Source organism: Pleurodeles waltl, chromosome 1_2 (assembly GCF_031143425.1).
Source record: "Pleurodeles waltl isolate 20211129_DDA chromosome 1_2, aPleWal1.hap1.20221129, whole genome shotgun sequence".
Taxonomy (NCBI): domain Eukaryota; kingdom Metazoa; phylum Chordata; class Amphibia; order Caudata; family Salamandridae; genus Pleurodeles; species Pleurodeles waltl.
This window is the reverse complement of record NC_090437.1, coordinates 449,965,582-449,984,577: the sequence shown is the minus strand read 5'-3', so window position 1 is coordinate 449,984,577 and position 18,996 is coordinate 449,965,582. Positions and strand designations below refer to the sequence as shown.

The 18,996-nt window shown below is 42.8% G+C and overlaps 1 protein-coding gene across 2 annotated transcripts in view; it reads left to right on the top strand.

Annotated features, from left to right (window-relative positions):
* TEK (TEK receptor tyrosine kinase) overlaps positions 1-18,996 on the top strand; it is a 385,575-nt gene that overhangs the window by 145,815 nt on the left and 220,764 nt on the right. For both annotated transcript variants that reach the window (XM_069240727.1, XM_069240736.1), the window contains exon 2: positions 8,387-8,692. In XM_069240727.1, the coding sequence (XP_069096828.1) occupies positions 8,387-8,692 (306 nt within the window). The remainder of the gene's footprint in view (positions 1-8,386; positions 8,693-18,996) is intronic.

Sequence of the window (18,996 nt, the reverse complement as noted above, 5' to 3'; positions counted from 1 at the left end):
GTAAATCGTTCTCACTAAGGCATGTAGCCTTCAAAATTTTAAAAAAGGGCTGCATCTTATTTTCTGTCTAAGACTTAATGCAACACTTCGTTTTCTGTCAAATAAAAGCAACTAGCAGGCATCATTTTATTTTTTTAGAGCGGAGACACAAATGTATCAGTTCTGCAGAGCATTTAACATGATGTTGGGACTTTCGAAGAAACCCCTTTTTTTTATATTTTCCCTTTGGAATTAAGTTCTTTAATTGTATTGATGTTCCTCTGGAGAAACCAGAAATCCCACTTTTAGAGGCCCGTAGGGTCATTCTGCATTTCACAGAGACAAGGCCCTAATTTAAAAGGTCACAAGTGTCAACATGACAGCCTCCTCCATTGTTTATGGGAAAACTAAAGATAGCATCTCAGCAGCGTGACTTGAGCCAGCCTCTGTAGCTCTCCTAGCTTCTGCCACTCTGAATCTGTCAAAGACAGTAGGCCTTCCTGTTTTCCTTCTAACCTGCAATAATTCACTCTATTTAAAAAAAAAATAAAAAAAAATAATCCTTTTTAGGCACTAAAATTTTTTATCTCTATTTCCAGATTATTAAACTACATTTACTGTGAATAATTCACAAACCTTAATAACACACATACCAGTTGTTAGAATAAATGCTTGTTGCAATCCCATGCAATGGTACATATTTCATCAACCTCGAATGAATGAACGTCTCAGTAGGCCCAGCTGAAGTTAGAACCTTCAACCTCGATATTAAAACAAGCCTTTGTACTGGCACATTGACTCATTGAATCATAAGAAGGCACAACCTGCAAATATATATCAAACCTAAATGTATGCATTTACTGAAGCCTGAGACACTTTAAAAAGTACTCTGATTGAAAGAAAATGCAGTTTAAACAGTGCTTTTGCCCAAAATCGACTTTGATATTTCAGGCATTAAAAATCAATATCCTACAATTTTCTTGCATAATATGCATTACCAGAATGTCTATTACACAATCCATGAGTCAGCCACTGAAAATATTAACTTATACTTTATAGAAATGAGCTTGTTTGCTCCTGCGCCAAGGGAAAATTGCACATACAAATGTCATTTTAGCGGTGCAACATAACTTAAATTAAATTTTAATGTTAGGAGGTCATAGTATAGGTATTAAGCTTTATAAATATTAAAAAACGATTTTGAAAGGCACTTATTTTTTTAATAGTTTTTCCATAATTAATAATTTTCTTTTTAAAAAAAAATAAAAACCCAATTATTCTTTTTTTTGTGATAATTCCACATATAAAAGCAAGCTGCAGCCCTTGCCTATTATTTGGGATACATTAACTCACAAGCCTAAGCGCATAAGCCTAACTTGAAATGCGTCACATTTTTGCGCCACATTCATTTAAAAGGAAGGTTATGCAAAATTCCACCCGTGTTTAACTGGGAAAGTGCTGGCTGAATTGAACATTCCTATCAAATATACTGCAGCTGAAAAGTTTGCCTGTGAACATCTAATACAATGCATCTAAGAAAAATGCTGTAAAAGTATTATTTTTTTTTGCAAAAAACAGATAATTTCGTTTTTTTTTTGGGGCCCTATTTATATCTATTGAATGTGTTTTCTAATTTATTAAGCATTTAACGGCAGTTTTGTATATGTGCACAATTGCTCATTCTATAAATTAAAGAGCAACATATAGCTATGTTAGCACATCACATGGTTCATTTCTGGATTTTTTCTAAGTTTCTACCTAATATTAATTAACCAACATTTTACTTAACAAACTGTAAACATCAAGAAGACCCACAAACACACATTGAGCTCATTTCAGATATTAACAGAAAACACTCAGTACACACAATACAGCGCGCTTTAGCCATTTTTCATAAATAGCGCCGTCGCAATTTACTTACAGAACCGTTTGCAGATCCTAGTTGTAAGTCATATTTACAAGAAAAAAAAAAAAACTTTTCTCAATTATTTCCAAGAATAGCGGACCCATACTTTATTAAACGTGATGGGGCCTACTCCGTGCTTCACATATAGTTCATAGGTTGGAATTCCAATCGGAGGAACCGGACATGAGTCCTCCAACCGGGAGTCCCTTTTACAACCAAGACAAAACAAATTTCCAAGTCTGCTAAGACCAGGCATCTTCGCTCACTAGTCTAGCTTCAAACTTCAAAGGATTATCGTTTACGATAGTCTCGTGAATACACGAGTCCTTCGGCTTTGGTACTTGCAAGTTCCAAATCAAAGTGATCCCGAAGGGATACCAAACCAAATGTCCAACTAAGGACCAAACCAAGTGTCCAACTAAGGACTGGGAGACGCTCCACTTATACTTAACTGAAAATATCGATGACGTCACCAGAAGACTCGTCTTATCGTTTCGCTCTACCAAACATCAAGGGTACAAATCAGGGCGATAGCCAGGGCAGCAGTCCTTCGTAGCCGTTGGGAAGCGGGGAACCTCACAGCAAAGACTTTCGGACCACGTCGACATGCAGGGGTCGATGAAGTGGAGGCCTTCCTCCAGAATTTTCACACGAAGCTCCCCACGGACCTCAGGCTTGGACCGGTACCGCTGGTATCGCCCCACGTTGGGCGCCAACTGAGGTACTGGGTTTTTCAGAACCGGTACTGATCCGGTAACCCAGCGGTGCCAGGGTACACCCAAAGACCTCAGGTACTTTCCTGATTCAGACCACAGAAACTCAGAGTCTTCTAGGTGAAGTCAAAGATCGAATTTATTGGCTGCAACCAAGTGACAAGCGTCCTAGAAGTACAACAGCACGGTTTGTATGTTCTCAGGAGACTGTGTTTCAATGCAAAGTCAGGTTTCCTTATATACAGTTTTTTAAGCTTCAGGCAAACATTCTTGACATTTTGGTTGGTCATTCACATGTTTTCACTACAAAGGAAAAAACAGCGTCATGATGAAACCTCATATTTCATGTCATCCAACCCATAATAAATTACCCGGCAAGGCCTAGTATTTTACATCAGATAAGTGTGGACCCCCAATAAAAACGGGCACCTCCCCCTCGTAAAGTAAGAAGAAGAAAAGAGCAGGTGCAGGTGTGAGCAAGATTAGGCAGGGTGTGTGAGCGATAATAAGGGTTTTATGGCATGGTGTGCCTTGATGCTATCTGATTCGGCCACTGGGAGAGGGACTGACCAAACAGGTTTGGCCTGAGGCAATGGTTCCAGCTTGCCCAGGTCAGAGAAAAGTCAATCAAGGTGTATGTGTCCTTGGAATCAAATCTGACTGTATTATAAGCCTATGTGAGGGCAACTTTTAAAAATGGCTGCCGTGTATAAAATGGGATCCACGAGTGCAGGACGAAAATGGCGATTTCGAGGTGAAAACGCTGCTGGAATTGAGCGAAAATGCTCATGCTTAGTGTACTAGTCATTATCGGTCTTTTGATACTAAAATCGTACTGCTGTGGCAAAGTAAATTACATGGGTCCAGAATTTTTAGAACCACATAAGGCCCAGATTTATTATGGTTCAAACAAGGAAGCGTTTTCTGAAAAAATTCAGTGCTTTGTTGCAAGAATGTGTACAAAACTGTGCATGCCAACCATGCAAAGATCTAAACGCCAATGTTACCATCATCGGTGCTTGTGCACAAAATGTGAGTTTAACGCAATCTTCACCATTGCACTGCGGTATGTAGGAGAAGTAGGAGCGCATTGCACAGAACTTGTACTTGAGGTACACTCACCCTCGAGTACAAATGCAAATGCTATGGTCACTGATAAAAACTAGAGACATATTAATGTAAATAAAGAACAGGAGTGGAAGTAAAAGGTCCCTGCTGGGTTATGGATCCAATGCTGGACTAGATGGACACTCTAGAGATGCCTAGGTTAATGGAGTCATTCCAAGTCCCACGATCAATGTAACTCAGGCGCAAACTCTGTTTGCACCCAATTTCACAATCCAAGTCCGGTCTCATTCCAGTAGCAGTGTTCCCTGTGCAAATCCATCATATTACCCAGTGGAACTAGAGTTGGGGAAGCAGTTTCAGAAGAACAATCACAAGCATTTTTACTGGTCATTAAATATGAAACTACACATTATTCCCCAGTCTAAACTGGGAAACTTGGAATTACCTGGTAAACCTGCTGGGGTAATAGCAACCACTGTATGCTAAGGATCTCTCGTCTGTGCGGTCTTACCATCCAGTTATCCCTGCTGCACTTGAAATGAGCAGGTCACAAGGAGGAAACAACAAGGTGGGTCTTGTGAAGCATGTAAATGGTAGACAAGGCCACTTTCAATAAGATCCTCAGGAGCAAAAACCTAATGTGTGGCGCGTTTATAGTTGAAAGATATCTGTTTTGAGTAAGATGCTCAGGCTGGAGAGTTTCAGGGACCTGTGTAATGTAGGCAATTTTAATTTACGGAGAAAAGAGGCACAGGGGTTGATGTAATATAGGAGTAGTCGTGCAGTTAGTTATGAATTATTGCCAGGCATGGAAACTCACAAAATGAGGCTGGAGTAAACAAAGACAAATAGTTGGGATTTGACCATTGATTAAGGAAGTCTGTAGGGATTGGCTTGCGAGTGGCTTCTGGGTTGGAATCACAGAGTATATTATGAGGGAAGCAGGGGGTCCAGCCCCTTTTCGTGCATTTATTGTCTTGCATGGAACCTCATCTGTGTGGTGCTTTACAGAATACCTTTTGCAATTGCTATTACTGTCCAATGGCTTTTGGTTCAGTGAGGGTGCATGCTGTAGGTGGATAACAATCAGATTCAACTCTGGGATTGGGTCGGGCTCATTGCTGGATGAATTGGAGATCAGTGTCTTAGCGGATCCTGAATAAGCCCAAACGTGATACACATAAGGACAATTTTATGATCAGTTTACTTGCAGAGGAAATGGGTAATTTGTCAAAAAGGTTACAATATGGGAGATTACAAGTGGATAGGTAGGAAAAGAGGTCTGCTTTCAGATGTGTCTCCAGTAAGATTCCCAGGATGAGAGTTACATATTGATACCATCATGCTCAGTTTACTTGTGGAGAATGATCCTTTGTGGACCTCAGAGCTACTTACATTGCATTTTTATGTATTGCAGAATTTAGATAGCACTTCATAACCCTCTTGGGGCTGGGGAGTGCTTTGTTGGTGATTGGGTAATTGGGAAGCCCTTTCAATGTGCATAGTTGGAATGGTGAGGATTTGTAACGTAGCCGTTGTGGGACATATTGGATGATGTATGATCTTCTCTCATCGTGCACTGCACTTGTAGCTGCATTTGAAGAATGAGCGGGGAAGAAAAGTTTGAGAACAGATGCTGTCATGGAAGTAGGTATATACCACTCTCAGAGTCAATCACTGGAATCACCTGTCTCAAAAGTGTCTTATAATGGGAAATAGTCATGTTTTTAACTGTCTCCAACATTCGAAATGGTTGTTGATTATTGGTATTCACGTGTGAGCTTGGTTGTCTGTAAAGAGAAATAGCTCCCGTCAGTGCAAGACTTCCTCAAGGAATGGTTGGTCAATAGTGGGGCCAATCCATGGGCTGGAGAAGTCATCAGTGGTCGGAAATGTGGACACTTGTCATGTCAAAAGATGGTTTTCATTTATAAAAACATGGCAAAGAATACTGGTCGTTCTGGACACTTGCATGGTTTATTACAATTAAGATGGCAGAACATTCCTGGGTCAGGCACAGGATTCAATACATATGAATTTAGAAAAGTCGCATTTAGGTGCAATAACAGTAGCTGCTTTTTGAACTTTACATATTACAAAGCAAAATGCAATGTGAAAGTGTATTGTATGCCACAGTGCTTAATTTGTAAATAAAAACGTGCTGGTGCCCAAAGCCCTTCTCTTAAACACGAAGCTGCTGCAATTAAATTAGCAAACACGGAATATTGACACATCGTAATCATGAAACCATCTCGGGTCTCTTTAATTCATTTACAGCCACTCCCTGCCCCTTCAGCTCCCTCCTGCAGCTTTCTGCTTTCTCTCATTGTGACGCTTTTTCGTTTTTCTCTTCCTCCGTCTCTTTTGCTCGCACTAAATGCTTGAAGCAGAAAACTAAGCGCTGGCCCTCAAAAATAAGTGCCGGTGCTCCGCACTGGAAACAACAAGCACAAATTAAACACTGGTATGCCACCATCTTGTGGAGTCATGGTGTTGCAAGCAGCAAGAGTTACTGTTAGCCAACTTCTTAGTCCGTAATTAATCGATCACCAAAGAATAAAATGCTAGTTCAGTCCTATAAACATTCCTACAAAGATTTTCAGGAGTAGAGTCATTAATTGTGGAAGCTCTTGTATTCACTATACTTACAACTCAGAAAGGGACACAGAATGAACAAGCATTCACACAGCAAATATGGCCTGCTTTTAGAAAGTGGGTGCCATCCAATTGGCCCTGCCAATACTTTCTTTTAATTTGTAGTTTACCGTTCCATCATGGCTGTTGGCCTTTGTAGAAAGGTAAAGTAAAAAAAAAGTCAGCGGTTATGACAACAGATGTGTTGTGATGCATGTCAATGTTTGCGCGCACACTTCAGCAATTTGGGAAAACTGTATCACGATGGACCACGTGAGCACATCGCGTGCAACACGTACCCACATATGCCTCACGGGGAATGTGCACTTACAGATCATGAAGCAAGGTGTACACGTTTGGGCTTTTTTTAAGTTTACCATTCCAACATGGTGGATGCTTATGTCGGAATCGTAACTTAAAAATAAAATATAAAGTCTACGTCGACTTAAAACTAAGTACTTGTCCTATTAACTTGTCCTATTAGCAAGCACGGTGAAGCTGCTGGCCCTTGAAAAAATCCCATTACAATAACGCGGAGCGGGACAGGGTTGGGCAGGGAGCAACAGAAGAAATGGACAAGTGGACAGGGGTTTGAAGGACGGAGGAAGGGGTATAAGCACACAGAGGGAGCGTGGGCTCCCAGTTTAAAAAAACATGAAAAACAAAATAAGCACAGAGCTAGACTGAAGTAAATGGGGAATGCAGAAATAAATGAAATTGAGGGCATGGGAGGAGGGTTCAGGGGTTTACGCACACAACGAGACGACGGGGGCCCTCCAAATACAAAAAATAAAGCAGAAGTAAAAATAACGATGTTGATGCCAATGTGTGTGTGGGCATCTTGTTCAGCATCTCCACATCAGTGAAATGCCTTTGGCTGACTCCACAGCTGAGGTACAACCCTGTCAGCCAATGACTAAAGCCAGCTGAACCACAGTAACCAATGATAGAAATGAGCTACGTATCTATACTATCTGTGTATGTGTTATTTGGTGTTGCATAGTGTATGATGTGTGGTGTGTGTTTTGTGATGACAGGTACACTTGTCTGTACGTGAGACTCAAAAACAAGATAACAATTCATAAACTTCGCTGGAGTATTTCCAACTTCGTATTACGCTGTATCAACAGTATGTTGCATGTCTTATATTGCATGACAATAATTTCAAATCGACTATATTGACTTAACCACTCCATCAAGTAGTACGTATAAGTAAAGTTGAGACTAGTAATTATATACTAATCGTGCAATGTAATGGAACGCGATGTAGCGGATGCGATATTATTTTAGATCGATATTATCAACCTCTAAATAGTGTTATGCAACCATAAATAATGTATTAGTTGTTTCTTAAGTATTGATAGCATAACCGAACTATTCAGAGCTGTACACAATGCAATACACAGTTTATCCACCAATAACACTAATACACTTAGATAACAACATGGTGGGCGATGGATGAGACAGTTAACCCAAATAGCAACTGACACACTTTAAGCAACAGCTCTCGTACACCCTTTAAACTCCATAATCCATTTATCTATTAATTAGTAAGACACACATACTGAAAACCACAACAGAAGCACAAATATACTAATAGCATTCAAGCTCATAAATACAACTAGGCTCTAATTTGTCAGAATAATCAAAATCAGGGTGAGAAAATACAGCATCCGATGACGCTGCTTGGCGAAATTTATGGTGGAATCTCTGCCAAATAAACACATCAAACATAACATAAACTACAATGAATTTCCAGTTAATACCCAGCCAGTCCAACTCCAGCTTCCCAAATTTTATTTGGTTTTTAAAAGCCTGTTTAACTGTCTTTTTCAGTGCAAGGAAGGTCGGTGATTTAAGCTTCTCTTGTAATGCTTCTTGGTGTATTGGTCCATACACAATTATTTGAACACGCTCTTACAGTACCTTGAGTATCAACTCAAATTTATGTCTTACATACTGCAGAATAATGGAGAAAACGGTCTGCCGATGGCACTTGGACAACTCTTATGTGGCAGTGGCTCTTGGTGGCTACAGAACAAGATACATTGGTTGCTCTGAGGCTCTCTCTTTTGTTCTTGTTTAGGTGACGTTGACGCTGCAGTGGATCTGATGCTCATCAATGTCCTTCCTTTGGTGTCCAACTCAGAGACATCGCTCATCTGCATTGGTCCTAGTTGGAGCCGCTATGACTCCATCAACATTGGCCGAGATGTGGACACCCAGAAGAATAAGTACTCTTTCCAAGCTACGCAAGACAAGAGGTGGCCATCGGCCAAACAGGTGCTGTGGACAAGAGAGAAAGCAAGCGAGTCCATTGGGGACTACTATTGTGAAGGGAGGATCAAGCAGGAAGTGACGAGAATCCATACTATGAAGATGGCAGAGCAAGGTACCATAAACAGTTACTTTGTACTTGAATGTATCCTAGCCAAACAACAGTATCCAGAAAGCCAAAGGGTCGGGTTAGCCTTTGACTAGCCTTTTGATTCCTAATTGCACCTTTAGCCTAGTGTGACGTTCTCGTTTTTACGAAATTAAAAGCTTCATTTTTAGTGTACGCAAGAGCATAGTTGAATGTAAATGCAGAAACATGTATATTGTTTTTATAACGAGGAAGCAGATGTTTAAATACATACATCATCTTCAACTGTTTGAAAACATGTTGAACTGGTATTACGGATACAAAATCATTTTGGTAATTTATGAAGCCACACAAAGCCATGCAGAGTAAATAGAAAGTAATGCAGCGCGTAGCGCTGTCCTGCATTACTTTGCATCAGATATGTATTACATGGGCGTACCCATGCATCCAGCGATGTATTTTGACACAGGCACAGATTTACAAAGACTTGTAAACCTGGGTTTGCACTAAAATGCTGTACCTATCTGACAGAGGCATAACAAAGAGAAATCCTGCCCGTAACACCGGCACCCTCACACTCCAGTGCAAGGGTGCCTGCATTGGCACTAGGAAGCACAGTGCACCAGTGCAAGGAGAGAGCAGAAATGCTCCATATCTGTCTAAATATGGAGCATGCCTGTTCTGTTCACTTCCCTTAATGTGCAGCTTTGTGTGAAATAATAGTACATGTGCCCCCAAGCCCATTGGATCTATGTGTACTTTCCAATTCATTTCCGAAGTTTTTGCAAATCCAGGGTCGAATATTGCATGTGGGGCTTCCCATAGCATGAGCACGAGATGGGTGTCCGTGGTATAGGCGTGAGCTGAGTGTTCTGAACTAGCACAGCACCACGGGACTAATGTCCTTCTGCCCCGCCACCTTTTCTGCAGTACTTGAGTTCCTACTCTGCAAATGAAGTGCTTGTATGTTTAGTTTACCCATGTTTTTTCAATAAACATAAAACACCCTGCAATGTGTTCTTTGGTGGGTCGTATGGCAGAACATATTGTCTGACAAATATTTTGACAACACATCAAGGTACACTCTTCCGTTTAGAGGGACTCAGTATTTTGCCCTAAACGTCATTTATAAAAATATTCTCAGTATTCCATTGGGTGTAGATATTCCATTATTTACTCTACTTGGGCCATATTTTGTAAACGATACTTCAGACATAATATTTATGTCAGAAGATATTCTGATAACAATATTCTGGCACCTTATCCTTCGGTGTTATGCCACATTTATATCTGATTTACTGGCATCCTTGGATATTCCTAAATCCCTACTGCAGTGCGGCCTGAAGGCTATTTTAGCAAATTCTAGCTATGATCACATAAGCAGTTAATGGGTGTGCTGGTCGCACATCACTGTTCCTACTTTGACACTAAAGATTCCGAGATCAGTAGCATTTATAGTGGTTCCATGAAATATATTTTCTTTTTTTTTTGCTCTGATCTTTTCGCTCACAACTTTCATTAACAACAATTGGCAAATACAACAGGTCTTGATCTATTGGCTTTGCCAATCAGAGACGTTTTAAGGCCTGGGTAAGTGGGCTTTGGCCCAGGGCCACAGCCTTTCAGCCCCCCTCCCCTCAACCTACCCCAGAGAGCCAGCTCTGTTCTGCAGAGAGTCTTGCCCTGGTGACCTTGTATAACAGTTTGTTTTAAATACCATTTTCCTTTCGTTTATTTTTAATGTTGGTGACGTGTGAGAGTCTGTTACAGATAGGTTGTGGAGAAATGCTGTATTTATCTTTCAGTACATATAACAAGTGGTCCTGCGAACACATATAGGGTATATAACTCCATTAATATACCACAATCTTATACATTGAACACATAAACATTTGAAAAAAGAGGAGAAGGAGCATAGCAAAAAACAACAGAAATGGTTCGATGCACAATTCTTCCAGCTATATTTGAAAGCAATCATAAATATACATCATCTGAAAATACAGTGGTTGGTCCATTGTTATACAAGGTACCTATAAGTGAGTGCTCGTGCACAGATATGAGAACAACATACATTGAATCATTCAGAGTTCTTTTGTAGCCTGTCTGTATACACTCCTGATAATCAATATATTGTCCATCCAAAAGGTGGGGGTGGTAGCTTTTTTCTTATAATCCCCCATTGGGAAAGGAATCCAGCACAGGCAAAGTCACAAAATTATTGCTGATGTTTCGACCCAAAGAAAAGAGGAGTCACTTAAAATCTTAACAAAGGGTCTTCATCAGGACTAAACACAAACTTAAAGGTGCAACCTAGTGCTTTGCACCATATGTTCTGTAATCCGTCTGAACCCAGTAAGTAAAAGGCAAAGGCACCCCGGCTCCTCACCCAATGTGACTATATCCACATGCATATGAAAGCGAATAAAACAATCTCACAAACAGCTGCCTTGGAAAAGCGTATTGCCCATATGCAAACACGCTGCCGAAAACTGTCCCCAAATCGCCAGGATTGAAAATCTTGTCTGGATAAATCAGCAATTGTACATTCTTGTAACAATGTATTCTTGACGTCCTTCCATGTGCCTCCCAAGTACAGAAATCTCTCTTGAATCAACTAGCATTTGTTCACTCTCACAACTCTGTATCCTAATCTTCCTCCCTGCTACATCCGAGTTAGTGAACCCCGGGGAATTCAAAACACTGAACATCATTTTGAATTCCCCAGGGACCGCTTACTCGGACGCAGCAGGTAGAAGGATTTACCAATGGGGGAATATAAGAATAAAAGCTGCCGGGACACTTTTGTGTGGTCAAGGCAGAATGACAATGCTCATTTTGGGTCCAGACAGGGAAGTCGCTCCTTTACAGGGATGTGGAGGAGCTCAAAAAGGAGGGCAGGATGACAGATTGTCCCAAATGGAAAGGGGTCACCACTTTTGGAAGGAAAGAGGCCCACTTTGTCTGGAAACACAGTCAAATAGGGAGGCTTGGATGACAAAGGCTGTCTTGATGGTAAGCAGCCAGGGGGGACAATTGAGCAGCAGCTCGAAGGGGGCACACATTGTGAGAAAGTAGCCCCTTTCCAGCATGGTTACCCCCATTTTTGGCCTGTTTGTCAGTGTGTTTTGACTGTGTCACTGGGATCCTGCTAGTCAGGACCCCAGTTCTTATGGTATGTGGCCTACTTGTCAGTATGTTTCACTGTTTTTGTCAGTATGCTTAACTGTGTCACTGGGATCCTGCTAACCAGGATCCCAGTACTTACACTCTCTCTGGTTCCAAATTTGTCCTTACATACTGGTAACCCAGTATTTCACTCCAAATTGGCATACTGGACCCCCATAATAAGTCCCTAGTGTATGGTACCAAGGTACCAAGGGCATTGGGGTTCCAGGTGATCCATACGGGCTGCAGCATTTCTTTTGCCACCCATAGGGAGCCCATGCAAAGGCTTCTACAGGACAGACATTGCAGCCTGTGTGAAAACGTGCATGCATTTTTTCACAGCCATTTCCACTGCACCAGGTCACTTATAAGTCACCTATATGTCAGGCCTTCGCACCCTGAAGGCTGGGTGCAAAGTACCTGCGTGTGAGGGCACCCCTGCACTGGCAGAGGTGCCTCCACGTTGTCCAGGCCCATGTTCCCAGACTTCATGAGTGCGCTGATACCATTTTAAGTATGCACTGGACATAGTACTTCATGTAAAGCTTCACAATGGTAACTCCGATAATGGACAAGTAAGGTGTCTAACAACTGGGAATTGTACCCCAATATTGATTCCAGTATTGGCTGCACAATCCCATGCACTCTGGGGGATCCACAGTGGACCCCCAGTACTTTCATACCAGCCTTCCGAGGTTTTCACTGCAGCCCCAGCTGCTGCTACCTCACAGACAGGCTTCTGCCCTTCTGGGGCTTGAGCAGCTCAATCCTAGGAAGGCACAGCAATGCATTTCCTTTAGGAGAGGAGTGTTACACATTCTCTCTTTGGAAATAGGTGTTACAGGCATGGAAGGGGTATCCTCCCAGAGCCTCTGAAAATGCTTTGAAGGGCACAGATGGTGTCCTCCTTGCATAATCTACACTGGTTCAGGGACTCCCAGTTCCTGCTCTGGCACGAAACTGGACGAAGGAAAGGGAAGTGACCACTCCCCTGTCCATCACCACCCCAGAGATGGTGCCCATAGCTCCTCCAGAGTGCTCTGGGTTTTGCCATCTTAGATGCCAAGGTGGTGGGGCACTCTGGGAGCATCTGAGTGGCCAGAGCCAGGTGGTGACATCAGAGACCCCTCCAGATAGGTGCTCACCTGGTTAGGTGACCAATCCCCCTCTCAGGGCTATTTAGGGTCTCTCCTCTGAGTGTTTCTTCAGATTCGGATTGCAAGACTCTAGCAATAATTCTCTCCATCCTTTACTTCATCTTCTACCAATGGATCAACCGCTGACTGCTCAAGGAACTCTACAAAACTGCAACAAATAAGCTAAGACGACTTCTGCAACATTGTAACTTTAGCTCCTGCCAGCAACTGCAATAGTTTCCAGGTTGTGCATCCTCCAAGGAATGCCGGTCTTCAGCCTGCACCAGAAGAACCGAAGGAATCTTCTGTGGAATGACAGAGTCACTTCTCTGCTTCAGCAGGCACCTCTCTGCAGCGACGACCGGTGGCTTGGGTCCTCTCTCTAGATGACAGGCGTGGATCTAGCGACACAGGTGGTGGATTAAAGTGACTCCCACAGCCCCAACGTCCATCTGCCCAAATTTGGTGGAGGTAAGAGCTTGCCTCCCCCCGCAATACAGTACCCCCATGCACCACATGACTTGCAGTTGCCAAGGCTTGTGTGCAATCTTCCAATAAGTTCTTCATGCACAGCACAGCTTAGACCCCCAGCACTATATCTTGCGATGCGCAGCTTCCTGAGTGATTCTCCGGCAGCGTGGGACTCCTTTGTGTCAGGCTGCGTGGGCCTCCATTTGCACCTCCTTTGTCCTCATGCTGTGGGACTCCTGTGCATGCTGCCTGGTCTTCCGAGGGCTCTCTGAGTTGCTGAGTGCCCCCTCTGTGTTCTCCCCCGGGTAGAAGCCACCAGGTCCCTCCTGGTCCCGGGCAGCTCCATTTCCCCCTAACAGTGTGTTTTGTGTGAGCCAAGGCTTGTTGGCAGAATCCAGCAACGCAAACCAGACTGCATTCATCCATCCAGCGTATGACATCTTCTGCAACAAACAGGAACCCGCATCTGTCTTCTTTGGTGCAATACTGACTTTGTCTTCTCACCGCTGGTTCTTCTTTTGCACCTTCATCCGGGTTAGCAGGGGCTCCAGTTCTCCCTGGACTCTTCAGTGCTTTTTGGTCTTGGTCCCCTTCTTCCACAGGTCTTTAGGTCCAGGAATCCATTGTTGGTGTCTTGCAGCCTCTTCTGGTTCTTGCATTATCTTCTATCACGACTTCTAGTGTGTTTTAGGAAACTTGAGTGTTTTACTCCTGCTTTCCTGGGCTCTTGGGTGGGGTATTTTACTTACCTTTGGTGTTTTCTTAGACTCCCAGCACCCCTCTACACACTACACTTGCCTAGGTGGGAAACCAACTTTAGCATTCCACTATTTTAGTATATGGTTTGTGTTCCCCCTAGGCCCATTGCAACCTATTGTGATTTTCACTGTTTGCACTATTTTCTATTACTTACCTGCTTTTGGTTACTAGTGTATATATTGTGTAATTTACTTACCTCTTAAGGGAATATAGTCTCCAAAGTATTTTTGTCATTGTGTGACTAAAATAAATTTGCATGAGTATTGTCTTTCATGTGTGTGAGTACTGTGTAACTGCAGTGGTATTGCAAGAGCTTTGCATGTCTCCTAGTTCAGCCTTGGCTGCTCTGCCTACAGCTACCTCTAGACAGCCTGGCTTCTAGACACTGACAACATTTCACTAATAAGGGATAACTGGACCTGGTATAAGGTGTAAATAACTTTGGTACCCACTACAAACCAGGCCAGCCTCCTACACACACGAGGTAGGTGAGAACTACATTAAGTACCCACTGAGGAATAATAAAGAGCAAACGGGGAAACATAAGTACAAGCCCTTTAAGAAAAAATATTTGCAAGAGGAGACTTAAAAAAGGGTTGGTCAGGCAGCTGCAGAAAGGCAGACAGAGCAGAGAGGTAGCCCTTTAGAGTACCCAAAGCAAAGCCCTGCTCAGCAAGAGTAAGAATGAAGAGAAGAATATCAAGAAGAGGGGCAGAAGGAGGGTTGATGGACTTTTCTGTAAAATACAATACAAACTTTTGCCATCAGCAGGCGTACAGTGTCTAGGTAGAGGGATGCCTGGCTGCCAGAAGAACATTACAGGCTTCAGAAGGAAGGTCGAAGGCTGTCAACTGTCACTGCTCAATCTCCACGCAACAAGGCGGAGCGTTGACAGGTTCAGGTTAAGGACCCTTCCTTGCCGCTGTGACATAAGATTCTCCCAAATCGGCAGCCTGATCGATGGAACTATGATCATTTTCAGAAGCTCTGGATACCAGACTCTCCATGCCTAGTTTGGTGCCACAAGAATGACCTGGTCTGGGTCATTCCTAATCTTCTTGGTAACCCTGGGTAGAAGTGGTATGGGTGGGAAAGCATACTTGAGGCCTGAATTCCACTCAAGACGAAAAGTGTCTCCAAGCAATTTCTGCCTTGGAAACTTCAGCACGCAAAACTGCTGACATTGTGCTTTCTCTTCTGAGGTGAACACATCTAACCAAGGGTCTTTCCACTGTGGAAGAGTCCATGCGCCACCTCCAAATGGACATGCCACTCATGGTCCGTTAGGCATCTCCGACTGAGTTTGTCCCCCATGGGGTTCAGAGAACCTGCCTGGTGAACCACAAGGGTTATGCCCTGGTGTTCCAGCCATGTCCAGAGACGTAGGCCCTCTTGACAAAGAGTCCACGACCCCACCCAGCCCTGCTTGTAGCAGTACCACATGGAGGGGGTGTTGTCTGTGAACACCTGTAGTATCTTCCCCTTGATAGAGGAAAGAAATGCTTTCAATGCTAGCCGGACCGCACGAAGGTCCAGCAAGGTGATGTGGAGTCTGGATTCTGCAGAAGACCAGAGTCCTTTGATCTCCACCTCTCCCAGATGGCCGCCCCACTCCAGGAGTGATGCATAAGTCACCTCTATCAGATCTGGTAACTCACACTATCAGGAGTCAGCCCACCAACTGTTCTACCCCTCCAGTGGATGCTGGAAGAATTCCAAGATTTCAGAAGTCTCCAGCACAAAGTCAGATCAGCTCTGCAGTGTTTCTCCCCACCGCTCCAGTTTCTCTTGCCTCTCAAAATTTAAAGGGATGGATTATAGACATGAGTCAGCCATCTCTCCTTCCTCCCAGCTAATTGCATCAACTGATCCAATTACCAGAGGATGCTGCAGTAAGCCTGTGATATTGCCAGCAACATCTCATTCCTCCGAAAAAATGAATCCCTTTTTAGATGGGGTTTGGTGTCTAAAGAACCTCTGACCTGCCAAGTGTGGGCAGCGTAATTGGCTCTGCCCATCTTGGCAGATCAAGGGCAAATTTCAATAACTGTGAAACTCAAAGAAATATAACTCATACACAAAAATGTGAATGGACTCAGATAGGGTAAATCTGACCCTAAATATCAATCTGTCAAGTAATGTACAAAAAAGCTGCTGGTTTTTGTGCCGTGTACCAATCAAATGGTATGATTTGACAAGTTTTAGACAAAAAAAAGTGTAAAGTGTAAAACCCTGCAACTCATACACTCTGCTCAAAAGGAATAGCTGTATTCAGCATTGCTGTGGATTGCCCCACATGAAATGTTATACTTGGTCCCCTCTGCCAATTGGTCTGCCTGTTCCAAGATGTCAGGATGAGTGAGACAACAGTCTTCTTCGGTCACTTTTCGTGGGCACGTGTTACCCATTTCCCTCAGTCTATACATAGGGGGTTATTTTAACTTTGGAGGAGTGTTAATCCGTCCCAAAAGTGACGGTAAAGTGACGGATATACCACCAGCCGTATTACGAGTTCCATAGGATATAATGGACTCGTAATACGGCTGGTGGTAAATCCGTCACTTTTCCGTCACTTTTGGGACGGATTAACACCTCCTCCAAAGTTAGAATAACCCCCATAGTTCCTTATCATAGTTGTCCACAGGTAGATGACCTTACAGCAAAAGGAGGTCACTGAAAATTGCACTTCAGATAGCAATTTCCATGAAGTATTACAGTAAGTGAGACCCAATTTGGAATTCTTGCAGAACAAAAGATGTAAAAAAAAAAGAGGTCCAAAAGGAAACAAATTTGAGGGTGTGATGGGTAGAACCCAGATCTCTACAGGGTGTGTTTTCAAACATTCCAAGGAAAGTTTTGTTTAGGCAGAGTTCAAGGCACTCAACATTATGACAGGGTGAGAGATTTCTAGTTTCCAAATGTAATGTTTTTTTAAATTCTACTTTTATTGCAGTAAAAAAACAAAGAATCAAAATATTAGAGGAAAATATAAATAACTGTTAATACTATGTTAAATCGTAATGTAGTAGAAACTGAGGAAAATTATGAGATATTAACAAAACACAAAAGAGACCATAATATATACTGCATACATAGTCTATTATAGTCAGGGTTGTGAGAAATCCGCATCCTATGCTTCATCTACATTAAGTCTAAATACATTTCAGCTCCCACGTATGTTCTGCCCTCATAGCATTCTTCAAGACAAGATCTTTAGGGCCACATATTGCCACAGCGGTCAGCCTGCCATCCTATTAAGTCAATGGAGGGTTGCCCTCTGCTGTCTTGGAACAGGACTGCCTGTCATATTTAAAGTTCTTTGCCTGCTTGGCAAAGAGTGCTATGCCTTCAGAGGAGCCGCTACTGAGATGGCGTTGCCGAATGGAACGAAAAGTTGCCAAGTGGATTCCATTTTTAAAATGCCACCTTGGCAAAGCAGATGTTTGTTTCTTGAAAACCAAAAAAACAAAAGGGGCAGTGTTCAGGGAGTTTTCATCTTGCATATGAGGGCCAGTCTTAATTTTCTCTCCCCTTGTCAGCTACACATCACATGGTAGACATGGGCAGGGAGGATCAGTGATGGGTATGTTGCACGTAATAAGGAGGGACAAATGTGAATGTGACCTGGCGGACCCTTGGTGGAAGTAATGTCAAGTTAGAAGTTTCCACTAGTGGAGCCAGCAGAGGCTCTGCTGGTTTAAACCTCGCACTTACTCCAAGTTTAAATAGAGCTGGGTAACCACAAATCCAGTAGAGCAGGAGCTACTGCCAATTGACAAAGGTGCTCCAGCTTGCCAGACTCTAGATCAGGCCCTTAAGATGCACAGCAAAATTTAACACAGATTAAAAGCTGCCATAGCAAAATTATGGAGCTTTCATAAAAAAATGATTCAACCCATGTTCTGTACAGAATTCTAATCTGAAATGTATTAGAAGTAGAACAGAGGTATTTCACAACCATCTGATTGTTTGAAGAAGATCAATACAAGAAACACCTAAATCTGACTTAGATAAAGCACATGGGCAATTATTAGTCAGTCCTTCTGTATCATATATTTCAGAATTCTGCTTGAAATGGGGGGTTAAAATACAACTTCTTAGTTAGTAGATGGTAGGCACAAAGTTATTTAGAGCCAGTTCTTGCCCATAAAGACATGTTGCAGTGCTGAGAAGGCTGACAATATATGAGGTCATTTAGACCCTGGTGGACAGTCTACCATGGCCGCGGAAGACAATGTATCCTTTTTAGAGATCTCAGCATTTTGGGTGGTGATCTCTGTGCGATAAAGGGAGCCACTGTCACAAAACAAATGACGTTACAATGCATGAATTTTCCACGCATACCTTTGGGGATCCCCCCACTCCTTCCACAAGGGCTCGGGGCAGGCTATCCTTACTTTGCCCCCTTATGTCTTTTTTTCCTCATTTTCAGGACAGGGACTAAGTCCCCAGAGTCCTGTAATCACCACCGCAACATTTATGGTCATGTTGTAGCCAGCCAGTCAGAGCACTAGCTCCTGCTGGACCTTCAGTCCCACTGCAGTGAGATGGCCCAACGGAAAAATTGCTCCCATAGGCCAATCAAAATGCTCTATTTTTTTTCAAAGTTGTGCTTCCGAGACTCTCACGAGAGTCCCTTGATCCCAACCACCCCGGCATACAAATCAAAACTACTGAACAGATTTACACCAAATCACAAAAAGCACAATTTCAGGACCGATATTTGTCTTCCTGCCATATTTAGTGTCATTCAGTTCAGCAGTTTTGGCTTTAGTGCTGTTCAAATATCCCTATGGAGAT